The sequence below is a fragment of the Tachysurus fulvidraco genome, chromosome 11, assembly GCF_022655615.1.
Source record: "Tachysurus fulvidraco isolate hzauxx_2018 chromosome 11, HZAU_PFXX_2.0, whole genome shotgun sequence".
Taxonomy (NCBI): domain Eukaryota; kingdom Metazoa; phylum Chordata; class Actinopteri; order Siluriformes; family Bagridae; genus Tachysurus; species Tachysurus fulvidraco.
The window spans coordinates 15,039,072-15,053,452 of NC_062528.1; the positions used below are offsets into that span (position 1 = coordinate 15,039,072).

Genomic DNA, 14,381 nt, shown 5'->3' on the forward strand with positions numbered 1-14,381 from the left:
ATGTTTATATTGAATATTATCAGGGATTGTATGTGATTTGGCAGTCATGACATGCTTTTTATACACAGTATTCTTTGTATCAATGTTGGCACCAGTCATGTCAGTATAGCAACATGCCTTTCAGACTTGTCTCCACCTGGGTAAAAACCTTGTGCCAAAATGCACCATGGAGAAAGCAGAGAAACCTTCAGATGAAGCAGAGGATAGTGTGTAGATAGAAAAGCAGGACAGGTGAAAACAGCTACAATCACAATGATGTTTAAGCAAGGTGACCCCCTTAGGCTGCATTTGGGTAAAGGGCCTTATAGGTAGAGTAATGGGATTGTGATTAAAGCTATATCCAATGTCATATATAAAAATCCAGAAAAATGTGTATATGTGTGTGTGTGTGTGTGTGTGTGTGTGTGTGTGTGTGTGTGTGTGTGTGTGTGTGTGTGTGTGTGTGTGTGTGTGTGTACGTGCATGTTGAGAAACCTGTTGCAGCAGGTCTTGCTCTCCTATGGCTGTGTGGCTCCTGTAGTTTGGCTCTGAGCCAGAGGGAGAGATATCTATTAACACTGTTTCAGCTGAAACTTCATCATTTAGCACAGTGACTAAGAGTAGAGAGTTAAGCAAAAAGAGGGAAAGAAGGACAAGAGCCCTTCCTAAGCTGCTTTAAGGGGTGTTTATGTTTTTGGGTGTGTTTATGAATGACATGCTTATTATGGGATGAAGTGTTTGAAAGTCTGAATGGAACAAGATCTCAGGAGGGCATTTACTTGATATAAGGTAAGGGATATCAGTGATGGATTTTGAAATGCATGATAAAGTCATGATAATCATGAAAGTTTTTATTATTTCATATTTATAGTTCATTTAACAACAAATAATGATTGGTCAGTCTGTCAGATGTTGTTGTTGTTATTATATATAATATTATCAATATATTAATTATACATAATATTAATCTCCATAATGAGAGATTGAGAGAAACAGTCCTTGTAGAATATGTTTACGTAAGTGTTTATTTTGTGGACTTCTTGTTGTCAGGTAGAATATTTTATAGAATATTTTTTCTCTATCTGCTTCCTGCAAGATTTCTTAAATGTTAAGTCAAAATGAGGAAACTGAGTCACACAAAAGGGCACAGGAAGGGCAAACCCACCGGTAGGTACAGCTGCTGTAACATTGATGTAGAACGAATTTCTAGACTTGACATCGGGGCAGTAGAATCACCCAAAATGAGACTTTAACCACAATTTATTCATACCCTACATTAATAATAGACAGTTGTACATTCATGTCCCTTACTATTAATTCTTGTAGCATACAATATACAAATGTTAAATTTGTGCTGCATATGCCAATGCATTACTATGATTCTGATATATGGATTATTATCTAATGTTTAAACTGAGGTTTAATTCTTGATAACATATCTTTTTTTAACATCCTGGTTCTTTTTGGTAATTTTAAAAGAGCACTTGTCACAGGTGTGTGTGTGTGTGTGTGTGTGTGTGTGTGTGTGTGTGTGTGTGTGTGTGTGTGTGTGTGTGTGTACAAGTAGATGCATGTGTAGAAAAGAGACTGTAGCATTCCAGTAACGTGACAAAGCACTGAGCCACTATGAATTAAATATAAGATATACTCCTATAACCGTTCACATAAATGTTCTCAAATATGTGCAAAATAAGGTGAGATTTTAAATATAATACTGCACACTGTCAAACCAAATAATTATAGTATTCAACTGAGGAATAATCAGAGAGATGAACTTTTCACACTATTGTATTGTATTGTATTATAAAATGCATTGAGGTTGAAAGCCTTTGTGTTACAGTGTAAACAACTTGTTTGGCATCATTTTGTCATTTTTTTAACGCGATGGACTGTAACCATAAATGGAAATCTCAGGATCTAATAGCAAGGAGAAAGCTAAACATGTTCCACACATGTAGGTCTTGCCAGCACAACAGCAATAACCAGGGCCTCTTTTTCTTTGCCCTATAAAACCATAAATCAGTTAACACTATCCTGTCAAATTATGCAATTTAGCTCCCTCTTTTCTAAGATTATTGTTTTTAACTGTTTACAAAATTACACCTCTAAAGCCAAATGATGCACGCAAGTAATGAATGATTTGTGACATATTAAATGGTAAAGAGTTGATTACTCATCTGTCATATAGATTTATGAAGTACAATGTTACAAAAGTTTGATATCCCTCTGTGCTGGAAATGCTTTACAAGTGTTTGGTATGATACAGTAAACAGTGCATATAATGTTATGCATAGTTCAATTTAAGGTCTAAGTGGAACAGCAGAATAAAATTCCCAGAAAAATCACTTCCACCAGCGGAGAATACTTCATTTCATGACACGTCCAATATTATGTAAGAAAGAGTAATTTGACTATTATTTACTGACAGACGAACCACAGACCAGTCAGATCTGCAGGTAGAAAGAAAGACATTTTCTCTGATGCTGATGACATTCACTCTCAGTGATTTGCACATCAAAAAGCAACACTAACAGCCGAAGTGTAGAGGAGGTAAAAAAAAAGAATTCTATTGACATGATGAATGACACGTTAAAGGGGAAAACACAGCCCATTAAAAATGTCAATCAAAACTGTACTGGATGTTGCATTGACATGCATAAAACAAGCAAGAGATCACTGAGGTAAATACTTTTAAGATTTACTTTGTACTGTGGTTAAAGTCCAACTATGTGCACTGATACATGATAGGGTCTGCAACACACTGCATATATTAGGCAAGTTCAAAATAGTAACTTTAAAACATATTAATGATATTTTTCTAAAGATTCAAAATTCAGGAATTCATACAATATAGTTAGATAAAATATTATTAAACAGATTAACCTCAAACTACTAAATGTATAAAATAAAATTGAAATTTAAAGCAAGTGACCTTATAGACAATGGATCAGATATCATTTAACTCAAGCAGGACGTGAGCTATTTTGCCTGCTCAGCCTTTTACTCTTTACACACCAGACTGCTTTCTTTTAAGTCACAGAGCTACTGTAAAGAGATAAAGCATAAAGACGTCTCAACTTCCTCTACAAGTCTCAGTTACACTGTCACTATGTTCTGCATGAAGTCCAACTCGCCCATCTCTCTTTCACTTTGTCTCCATTCTGCAGATAAATTTGCCTTTCTGTGACAAATGCTTCATGGTTTGTTGGTTATTTTAATGAGTCTCTTTTCCCCTCTCAGGCTCTTACTGTAAGTGACCGGAGACAGCATTTCCAGTAACTCACCTGTGGACACGTGTCTTTCTTGTTCTGTGTATCAGGTATCAGAAGTCTAAAATCAGTAATATATATTCCCTCATTGCAAAATTGCAGTCAGACAGTTTCACTGTGAAGATGCTTACTTGAGAAAGAAGATCAGTGTCTGTTAAGACGTTACACAACAATGAACATGGGAAGAACAACTGACAGATCTAGAGATTTGAAGTCCAGCTCAGAGACAATAGCAGAAAAATATAAGCGGTGTGAATCATTATTAAGATGAACAAAGTTATTTAAATGATAATTATATTTATAATTAGCTAATATTGTTGGCTTGAATTAAATGAGTTTAATTACAATGTCATCAAGAATCTGTGGTGTTCTGCTGCTAAAATCCAGGAACAAAAATCTTTAATGAATAGTTGACTTAATGAATGAATTTTTTATGTTATTTTACACATTAATTATGAGCCTAATATTTGAATACATGGGTTATGGTTGAGAACACATGAAAAGGCATGAGAACCCCTGATCTAACTAATTTTAACTGCAACTGACTGATAAAATGTTACCCAACTCAAGTAAATACAGGAAATTTAGTAAATGTATTTTGTCACAAGACTGTGGGTGTGAACACAGCTTATAGACATGTGGTGATGTTCTTCTACTTCAAGTTTATGAAAAATCATCATACATTTTCAGCCAAACAGTAAGACTGCAGTCTGCAGTTAAATTTGATAAGACACATCTATCTTTTTCTCTGCATAAGCTTGAAAAAGAAATAACACTTTCTGTATTCAATATAATTTATCTGAAAGTAAGTGACATAGCCAGCTTTCCTTTTAGTTCATCGCAGTACACTCAAATGCATTAGGCACAAGAATTGCAGCATTATTGTGTAACTCTTTTTAATAATGTTTTTATTTAATAAGGCCTTTTGTTTGGTCTATTTCTCAAAGTTCAAAAATTATCATATTTTTTTTTAATCTCTAGTCCTGATATAAGCAGTGTTTGGGTTTTGTATTTAATACATTTAATATTAAAAAATTGAAAAAGCATGATATTTGTTATTCTGTTTTAGTGAATGAAGGCATATTCAATTCCTGTATTATACATTTTTCAGGAATTACATACTAATATAATATAATATAATATAATATAATATAATATAATATAATATAATATAATATAATATAATATAATATAATATTATTAAGTTTAAAAAAAGCTTATTGATTGAAGGAGCCCTGGGTGAGGTTACAGCATTGAACCTGGACATGCAAATAGTGTAGATCATATTGTGTTTCCACAAGCCATGACTCAAAGGTTGGGTCACTTACAATATATGGCTGAATGTAAATAGACACCTAACCATCACACCCACTTGTGGTTCTTTTCCAAACTGTTGCCACCAAGTTAAAAGCTTCACATCAGTACTTTATGCCACTAATACTCTTGTGCCTGAATGAACACAAATCCTCACAATCATATATAATAAACTTATTATAAGAGCAAAGTGGGCCTAAATCTGGATTTATTATAATAATAATAATAATAATAATAATAATAATAATAATAATAATAATAATAATAATAATAATAAAAAACTTATTTTCTATAGCGCCTTTAAAAGTAGCATCTCAAAACGCTGCACAGAAGAAAAAGGAAACATACAATTATACAAATAATACGATAAAATAAGTAAGATATAAAAACACACCAAATAAGAACATGCTATCAAAACAAGTAAGGTAAAAAAAATCAATTTCTAGTAAAAGCTACCCTAAAGAAATAAGATTTAAGGGAGGATTGAAAGACACTAAGGGATTCTGCTTGCCTAAACTGAACAGGCAGGAATTCCAGAGTCTTGGAGCTACTTTAAAAAAAAATTATGGGTGTAATGATCATGTGTTTTTGGCCTTATAATGTATAATAATGTATATCGGTTCACATACAATGTATTTTCAGCACGTTTTACTATTGTATTATATTCATTGTATATAAATTACTACAAACTAGTAGTATGTGAACATGATTTAAGAGACTGGATTGTAAATGCACTTGCTTGAATATTTAGGATTTTTTGTAACCCATAAGAAAGTGATCTGAGCAAAATTTCAAAAGCATCTGATATTAATGTACTTTATAGGACTTTAAAGATTTAATCCTTAAATATTGATTAGGTTCCCACATAATGTTTTTTTTTCAATAGTTGCTTGTACATGTTTTGCACAAAAGGCCAAAATCACCAAATCTTCAAATCACCATGTATTTTTGTGGCAATCAATATTGTGTTCTTAGTATTTAAACGATTATCACAGTTCAATACACTGCAAAGGCAAAAGCCATTTTCAAGATTAATTACATTATTTTTCTTTTTTATACAGATGGTAACAGACTAAAGGTAGATACCCTGCTTAAGTAACTCAACTACAGTCATCAATAGTTAGTAATGACTAACAACACTATTTCTGAGAGGATACACATACCCAATGTGTACAAAATTGATTTAAATACAATACACCACCACCAATGAAGGTAATGTAAAGGTTTCAATGGAGAATGTTTTTTCTATCTTCTTTATAGTTGTTATGTAGTAAGCCTGGGAGTAGAGGTGTTCCTCAGGAGTTCAATCCCATGGCATTTTTTCATTTAATGCAAATAGCAGCAGGTAGATGCAGAACTTGACAGACAAAGAAAGGTCATGTTAATAATATGGGACCAAAGAAGGTTATTGCATCTGGTTAATTATGACATTCTCCTGCATACATTAAATGGTTACAGTGTTGTGAATTTTGAATTGATCTGAACAAATGCAATAATAAATATTTCTAGGTTTATGTTTCGTAGGGTTGCTCTTATCAGGGACAGATGTCTACAAATCCAGTATCTTTTCCACCTGCAGTCAGCAGCAGCCCACCACAAAGCGTTCAGGCTGCACTGCTGGAATCGCCCAGCCTGCAAATGCCACTGTCACAGGTCTGATTTCTCTAAACCAAGTAAAAAAATAAATTTGTTTAAGATGCTCCCTGTATGCTAAGAGGTTACTGCTGCCAGGCAGCTGCATGCATGAGTATGCACATGCTTAATGCCTCTGTAGCTTAAGGAGGCCATGAACCTCAACACAAGGCACCATCTAAGGACAAGGTGCCCTGGAGGCACAGTGCCTGAATTTAACCTTGTCAGGTTTATTTCATCTATATTAATATGTGACAGCTCATATATCACATCAAATGCTTCAATGTAATCATTATCAGATAAAGAGGCCATACATATCTTTGCATTTTTATACTGTCTTTTAAAGTAAAACTAGGACAGCAGGTGATGCCCTCTCAGTGTTTCAGAGTAAAATTTCTGGCTCATATGAAAGCTGAAAAATATGTTTCCGATTTGAAATAGAAAAAAAATTAGAAGCTGTTTTTTTTTTTTTTTTTTTAAAGATGTTTAAAGTTTTATATTGAACTGATTATGGTCCTAAAAGTACACTGATGTGCTTGCTGATGATTAAGATCAAGAAGCCTCAGATATCAAGTGATATGTGGATAAAAAGGTGACACATTCATGTTGCTGTGCCATGTCTAGTGTCTGAAATCCAGCAGCACACAAGCCTCTGTCTCCAGCTCTCAGAGAGACAGCATCATCTACAGGTTGAAGAGCGGAGCTGCAGAGCACTTCAGAAGGCACAGTGTTGATGGAAGCTGTGCGGATCTGGAGCCCGAATCAGGCAAAGACAAGCGCTTTCACCCTTATGGGAGGCAGTACAGTGATGGACAAGTCACGGGATCTTCACTGTACTGCTGCCTTAGGGAGAGTAAACTACCTGAATGGCTCACTCCAGTTAATGTTGACATTGCAGACGTACAAGAGCAGAATAGCTGGACTTCACTCAGCACCAATGTACAGTCCTCGATGTTTATGGTAAGAAGTTAAATAGATAGATTTTTTTTTCTTTATTTTTGAAGATGAATATGATTTGGGATAGAGAATGATCCTTATTGAGTATGAATGAAAAACAACTGGAGGCAGGACTCGTGTGTTGCAAAATAGTTTATTTTCATTCATATAAAATGAATATGTTGCAAAATGTTAAAGTCGGTCATTTCAAGACAATTTGTAAATTTTATGGTTTAATGTACTATATGTAGCATTTTAGTCAAAAACTAGTTACATAAAATGGAGAATGATTTATTCTCCTGTGGTGTTTTTTATATTGTAAAACTCACAGATGGACATTTTATAAGGTTTTTTGTTGGCAAAAAATGTCATCCAAATATATGTTGACAGAAAATAGCAGATTTAAAGATCTCTTAAGATCTCAAAGTGGGTCTTCTAACCTTATCATCTTTATATAATGAACTACTAGCTCAGAGCCAACATCCAGATCAATCCAGACTGTTATTTTTTTTTTAATTTGATTTGAATATTATTCAATCCTAATATAAATACAGAATTGTTTTCATCAAAATAACAAGGTCAGACGTTCATGTGATATTTTGCATTTTCGAAATAACCAACATTCATTCTGGATTGGCTCACCACAGCACACATTCTAATAGCTCCCTAAAGGAAATCCACTAATAGTGATGACCCTGAAGTAGACAAGGTTCAAGTTGAATAATAAAAAAAAGACAAATGTAGCAGTTTTAGGAAGGCATAGGTAGATAGATGATGAGCCTGTCAGATCTTTGAGAAATCTAATTTTGCCAGCACAGTTGCATTGCCAGGGGCTAGGCTTCTTTGAGTAGAGGAATGTTAGACAGGCAGATGTGATTGCAGATAACTTCTCTATAGGGCAATATTAACATTAATGAACTACTTTGTATGCATTTTCCAAATGATCTTATGGGCTTTTGGGGGGGGGGGCAGGGAGCTGAGGAGAGCACTGATCAGATACAGAAGCCTGAGGATCCACCGAGTTACTCCTCATCTACCCACAGTGTATACAGCACCCTCAGCTCCCTGCACCAACAGGTAAACTGAGTGTTTTTGTGTATGCGTTTTTGTGTGGCTCAATATGCATAGGTTTGTACAGGTAAATCCATTTATGTGCAAAGATATGTTCCAGTTCTAGTTATGCATTTTTATTTATCATTCCTGCAGCTGAACTCTGTACATGTGTCAACAAGAAATGCAACGTAGGATAACAAAAGGATAGTTTGGAAGTGTTTCATACTTGCAATCAAAACACTGGCAAGATGTTCTCCTACATAATCTGAATGACAGAAAATGAAATAAGAAAAAAAAAGTACAAGACAGCAGAAGACTTTAATTGTCACATACACTCTACAGCATAGTGGAATTCTTTTCTTTACTTATCCTAGCTTGTTGGGAAGCCAGGGTCACAGAACAGGGGCTGATGCATGATGGAGCTCCCTTGGAGCAGAGAGGGTTAAGGGATTTGCTCTAGGACCTAACAGTGGCAACTTGGCAAAGCTCAGGCTTGAATACTCACCCTTCTGCCAAACCAGAGCCTTAACCATTGAGTCACCACTGCCTTTGAGGCATCTGAACATGTGTACAGTATCTAAGGAAAAGTATGTGTGGTTTTGTAGAAAAGCTAGGCAAACCTTTTTGTGATTCAGCCATAGATTTTAAAATTGAAATGTACTACAAGACCTGAACGCATCTTTTATTATACTTGTGCAGCTCACAATTTATAAAACTGTTAAGTGCAACCATAAATGGCATTTATTTGAATGCATTTTTTACAGTTTCCTGACGAATATTCATCGGGAGGAATAGAAATCAGCTCTCGCTATTCGTACCAAAGCCTCTCCCCACAAACCAGTCGAGATGGTTCAGTCCAGCCGCAATACCCCAAACCTATCTACTCCTATAGGTAAGCACACAAGCCTTCTTCATCCTGTGCTGAAGTAACACACCTGCCCTTAAAAAATCACTCCCTGAGGCATGCAGGTGTGTGATGAACTCTGTACGTTGTTTAAGACATCTGAGCTTTTATATTTTCATATAGTGCAGACTTTTAAAGATCAGACGATCATCAATTTATTTTCTTTTCAGAGACACCCGTAGTAATTCCTTCAAGCTGTCTGCAGCAAAGAAATGTAGTTTTATTTTATTTTATTTTAAAGTTTACAATTTCTGATTACTTGTACAGTATTTGTACATACATGCACATTTTTGCATTATACATTTTAGATTGTTTACTACTACATATGGTTATGTGGAGTCAATTGCAATTCCACCTAAAGGACGGCTCTAAAAGCTGATTATACAAGCATTATTATTATTATCTTGGTTGGGGGTCACTTAACTAAACTTAATATTTATTCACTATAACTACTGTTAACCAAGTATAAAAGTAGGCTTACACAAGGACTAATATACACTTCTTTTAATGTTAACATGTTTATTCAATCCATGGTGAAAATGAATTACAAAATTTAGAAATTTGGTCTCTGTGTGTAAATATTGAGACTTGTTTCATCCTCGGTGTTGAATTTTGCTAGCTAACTTAACTTAGCTAATAATTTATTGTAGATTTAATTTTAAGATTTGTATTTGAATATTTAGTTTAATTATTATTTAATCACTGCATGTAATAGTTACTTTGTTAATGTTACTTATGGTGTTGTTAATTAAAGTCGTTCATGTTAGATAATTAGTGAATGTTAATTAAAATGTTTAAATGTTTTTAATTTTTAAAATGTAAAATGTTACATCTTAATTCCAGAAAGATAGAACTTTAAATATAATAACTGATAAAGTATTAATATATATATATTTTTCCTAATTTATTTTAGCATTCTTATTTTCATGGCTCTGAGGAATAGCAGGACTGGGAGCCTCCCTGTGAGTGAGATCTACAGTTTCATGACAGAGCACTTCCCCTACTTCAAGGTACTTTCATAGGCTTAATTTCTTAACTCCTGCAACACTGCTCTGTCCCAGGATTATGTTACAGAAGGATCTCGTACTTATTTTCAATTCTGACACACGTTTGCATTCATGGAAAAAAATACATTTCTTTCTGAAAGTGATACACTAGATACTACTGCCTGGAAAACCTCCTGGGGACATTAACCTGGCAAAGTCCCAGTCATGATCAATTGTGAGGGATTCGAAGAAGCAATTGGTGTTTAATCCATGAGAGGGGTTTATTAGTGACCCAGAGCAGACAGTCCAATATCGATAGGCAAAAAACACATTTGGGAAATTAAAAAAAAAAACAAAAACCAGAAATTATGGTTCCCTCTGGTGGGCGGGAGGAGGGACAGCTGGTAGAGTGGTTGCATCAATGATGGCGAATCACAAACCCAAGTGGAGCTCTGAGCTGGAGCTGCCTTGGGCTATACCAGTTATAGCTTGATTTCTATGCCTTCACCTGCCGACTGGGTTTGGCTTCTAACAGCCTTATCTAATGAAGAGATTAGCATGACCCTGTGTTGGTTGCCATGCGTGTGAAACACAAGTTCAGATCATGAGTAGACACTGACTTTACAGTAAGGAGCAGCTGAGGCATATACACATCACACAGGTTACCTCAAGTAAGGCAGAAAGATGAAATACCTTTCAAGACAATGGGTGGATTTGTAGAAGTCATAGTATGTTTGTTTTAATTTTGACTTAGTGTGTGAATGACATAATATTACTCTTCTGTGTGAAAGGCACATTCTTATGTGATGTCAATACTTACACTTTATTAAGTAGTCTTCTTTATAGCACAGTATTATATTAGATTATATTTATGTTCTGTGCATCTTTACTAAATAGTTGACATGCCTCATGATGACACATTTGAGTATTTTTCCTAGGAGCTGCCAATCAACAGTCACGAACAGTCTGCAGGCATAAGTTAAATTGATGCAGAGGTTAAATTCCTTATGTATTATCTCAAGTTGTCTTTTGGTTGTCAAACTAAATCTGCCCTGAAACCATTGCAGGTTGGATCGTTATAAAAGAAAGTGAAAATTGTTTGCGTAAACTTGATAAAAAATGATGAACAGTTACTTTTACTGTACACCAATATGTCAAACCATGACTTTTCTTAGAATTAGACATTGTAAAGTTTTTCAAGCACTTTACAGACACTACTTTTCCAAAGACTTGAGCCATTGAAAGGGTTTGTACCTTTACATAATTGTATGTCCTGCATGTACACAGCCAATATTCTTCTCAGTCTTAAATTTCATTTTTGTTTGATCAGACAGCACCTGATGGCTGGAAGAACTCCATTCGTCACAACCTATCCTTGAACAAGTGCTTTGAGAAAGTTGAGAACAAGAAGGGTAACTCTTCACGGAAGGGCTGCTTGTGGGCTCTCAACCCAGCCAAAGTGGAGAAGATGCAAGAAGAGCTCCAGAAGTGGAGGAGGAAGGATCCTGTGACAGTGCGAAGGAGCATGGCCAGACCAGGTGAGCACAGCTAAGCTAATAAAAGGTAAACAACACGGGTTATTATTAATAACAGGGTTACTTTATTACTTTTCCTTTGAAAGAAAATATGCTTGACACTTTATAAGGAACACCAATACAGTGGGTGTAGGCTCACTGTAATGGGACAGCTGAAGCCTGGAAAAACACTAGATAATATCCAATGATAGAGAGTATGTACTCAATGTTGCCTCAGATTCATGTTATGAGCTGACAGCAGGTGAACGTGATGTGGTCTTCTACTCTTCTGCATGAAAATCCCATCAAATCAGCAGTTTCAGAATAATTCTATAAGTTTCTAATGATTTAATACAATCCCGTGTATTTATGTACATGCAATGTTTTATAGTCTTGCAAATTAAATGCCACTTACTGTATCATGTTTTGATTAATTCAATTCTTTACACACGTACACTTTCACGCAAGTGATGTCTGTTTGTATAAAATTATTCAGAAAAGTTAAATAACTTTTGTACACATTCCAAATCAATCTCCTCTGTCAATCTTACAGAGTTACTGGATCATCTTCTGGGTGATAGACAAGAGAAGCCCAGGTCCATCTCTGCCCAACTCAACAACCACACACACAATCATTTCCACAAAGTCAGCCTGCCTCCTCCATACACCACCAAGACTCACCAAGGAAGACCCTACTACAGTTATTATAGTTTACCATCACAAACTGTCTCCCAGCAGGTCCCATACCTGCCCTCTTGTCCCCCAGGTTTCTCATTTTACCCCTCCATCCCCCAGCAACCCAGCACACAGTTGCCACCTAGGACTGGCAGCCTGGACTCACCTTTACCTGCACACACACCACCGAGCTACAGTGCTGCACAGCAGGCCAGCCACAGTGCTTTGGGAAGCATGCAGGAGCTCCTCATGGAGGGGGACCTGAGTAGCGACATAGACATGCTAAATCCAAGCTTAACAGACCTGCAACTCCACGGTAGTAAGTCAGATATTCAACTAGACAAAACATACTCTCTAAGCCATTCTTGGAGGGAAAATATTTTCATTTGAATGTTTCTCTAAGGGTATGGATACCACCAAAAAGTCATTATGTCGGCATAATGAAGCAGTTCCAGGGTCTGATCCTGACCTCCAGCTCCTGTCTGTGTCAATATATCAAAATATATTGATTATAGAAAAAACACATTATTTCTAAATGCAGTGGGCCATGAAAATATAGAACAGAGTTTGTAATACAGGCTCAACATCCAGCCTGTAATAAATGGAACATGTCATAGATTGTATCTGTATAATCCAAATGAACTGAATTTGAACTTGTAACAGAAATAGGGATTAGTCTGTATAATGTGTAAAATATGCCAACCACATACAGTTGTTTATTGTTTAGTTAATTTTAGTTATTGGAACCTTCATGGTTAAGTGTCTATATTAGATGATTCTATGTGTACTGAGAAGTCTTGATTAAATCTAGAATAAAAAAGTGGTATAAACCTTTAACTATCTAAAGAATAATACCAGAGAGATATTAGTAATAGGGGTAGAACATCAGGAATGTGGTAGGTCAGTGGTTAAGGTGTTAGACTACTGATCAGAAGGTTGTGAGTTTAAAGTCCAATACTGCTAAGCTGCCACTGCTGGGCCCTTGAGCAAGGCCTTTAAATTCTAACTGTTCACTTGTATAAATTTAAGTTGCTCTGGATAAGGGATTTATTCAAGTTTGTTAATATACAATCTGACATGTCATATTACTCTCTGCAGGTTGTCTCTGGGAGGAGCTTAGGAATGACAGTTTGGCTTCAGACTCTCTGACTCTCATGGACATGTCCATCACATCTGAGCAGCTCAGCCCTGATCATGTCAGTGATTGTGGGAAGGGCTGCGGTTCACGAAGTGAGGAGGTGAACACATCTGGATCAGCAGCAGCGCTGCAGGCGAGTGTTTCTGACATCTACATCACTGGACTGTGTTCAAGCGACTTCACCGGCACAGACAGCATGCCAGGTCTCCATTCCTCCATGACAAATCCTCCAATCGCTCTGCTCTGAAGTGCTGTTTTACATGACAAAACCTGTTCTACACTAAACATAATAATCAGTGAAATTGTATGCTGAAAAACAGTTGGACCCAAAACCTTTCTTTTAGTTTTGCTTTCTTTTTGAAAAATGTTTTGCTTATAACCAGTTACATACCAGTTTGATAAGGCAGTGCATTAACTAAATGCTGTGTGAAATAAAGCTTATCCAGACTGTCACTGAAGATGCGTGTTTTTGCATAACCTTAGCACTGGTTATCAAGTTACATTACTAAAAAATATTTTGCACCACATTTGTCGGCTGTGATGGGTTTCATCTCTTGTCTGATAGCAGAAATTTCTACTAAACCGCTAAACCAGTCTACATGAAATAAGCCATTCATCAAAAAACATATTTTCATCCCCATCTCTCCTGTCAGTCATTCTCTCCTTAGTAGATTGCTTTTGCTTTAGACATGCTGATTTTTACAGCAGTGTTGATAATCCAGATAACATTTTATCTCCTGGATTAAGAGTTTATTCCAGTGCTGTTTTTTTGCACAGGGTGGCAGTAGAGAGCTCCTTCAATATGCCAAGGCTACCACACACTGGCAGCAGCACAGCATGTACCAACAGTGTGCATGTCAACAACAGCAGAATGAACTGTGGGTTCTCATGTGTTTTATGAGACTAGATGCCTTTAGGAGGAAATGGTTCAGTGTTTTTAACACAAAATCTCTGTCGATTTTGCAAGAGCTATTAACCAGA

General features: G+C 35.9%; 1 protein-coding gene across 2 annotated transcripts; it reads left to right on the forward strand.

Moving 5' to 3' along the window:
• Positions 1–531: 531 nt before the first annotated feature.
• On the forward strand, positions 532–13,853 carry foxn1 (forkhead box N1). 2 transcript variants are annotated; one of them, XM_027148167.2, is made up of 11 exons: positions 532–768; positions 3,220–3,298; positions 5,624–5,774; positions 6,087–6,215; positions 6,819–7,154; positions 8,103–8,207; positions 8,948–9,075; positions 10,001–10,097; positions 11,404–11,611; positions 12,141–12,578; positions 13,361–13,853. In XM_027148167.2, exons 3-11 carry the CDS (start codon positions 5,769–5,771, stop codon positions 13,645–13,647), a joined length of 1,734 nt encoding a protein of 577 aa, XP_027003968.2. In that variant the 5' UTR covers positions 532–768; positions 3,220–3,298; positions 5,624–5,768; the 3' UTR covers positions 13,648–13,853. The 2 variants fall into 2 exon arrangements, with proteins under 2 accessions (XP_027003968.2, XP_047676786.1); XM_047820830.1 differs by lacking the exon at positions 5,624–5,774.
• The last annotated feature ends 528 nt before the right edge of the window (positions 13,854–14,381 follow it).

Bases quoted from the DNA above. Each gene is read 5' to 3' on its own strand.
- foxn1 (XM_027148167.2), top strand. The intron at 8,208-8,947 runs GTAAACTGAGTG...CATTTTTTACAG, and splicing joins TCAGCTCCCTGCACCAACAG to TTTCCTGACGAATATTCATC. The intron at 10,098-11,403 runs GTACTTTCATAG...TTGTTTGATCAG, and splicing joins AGCACTTCCCCTACTTCAAG to ACAGCACCTGATGGCTGGAA.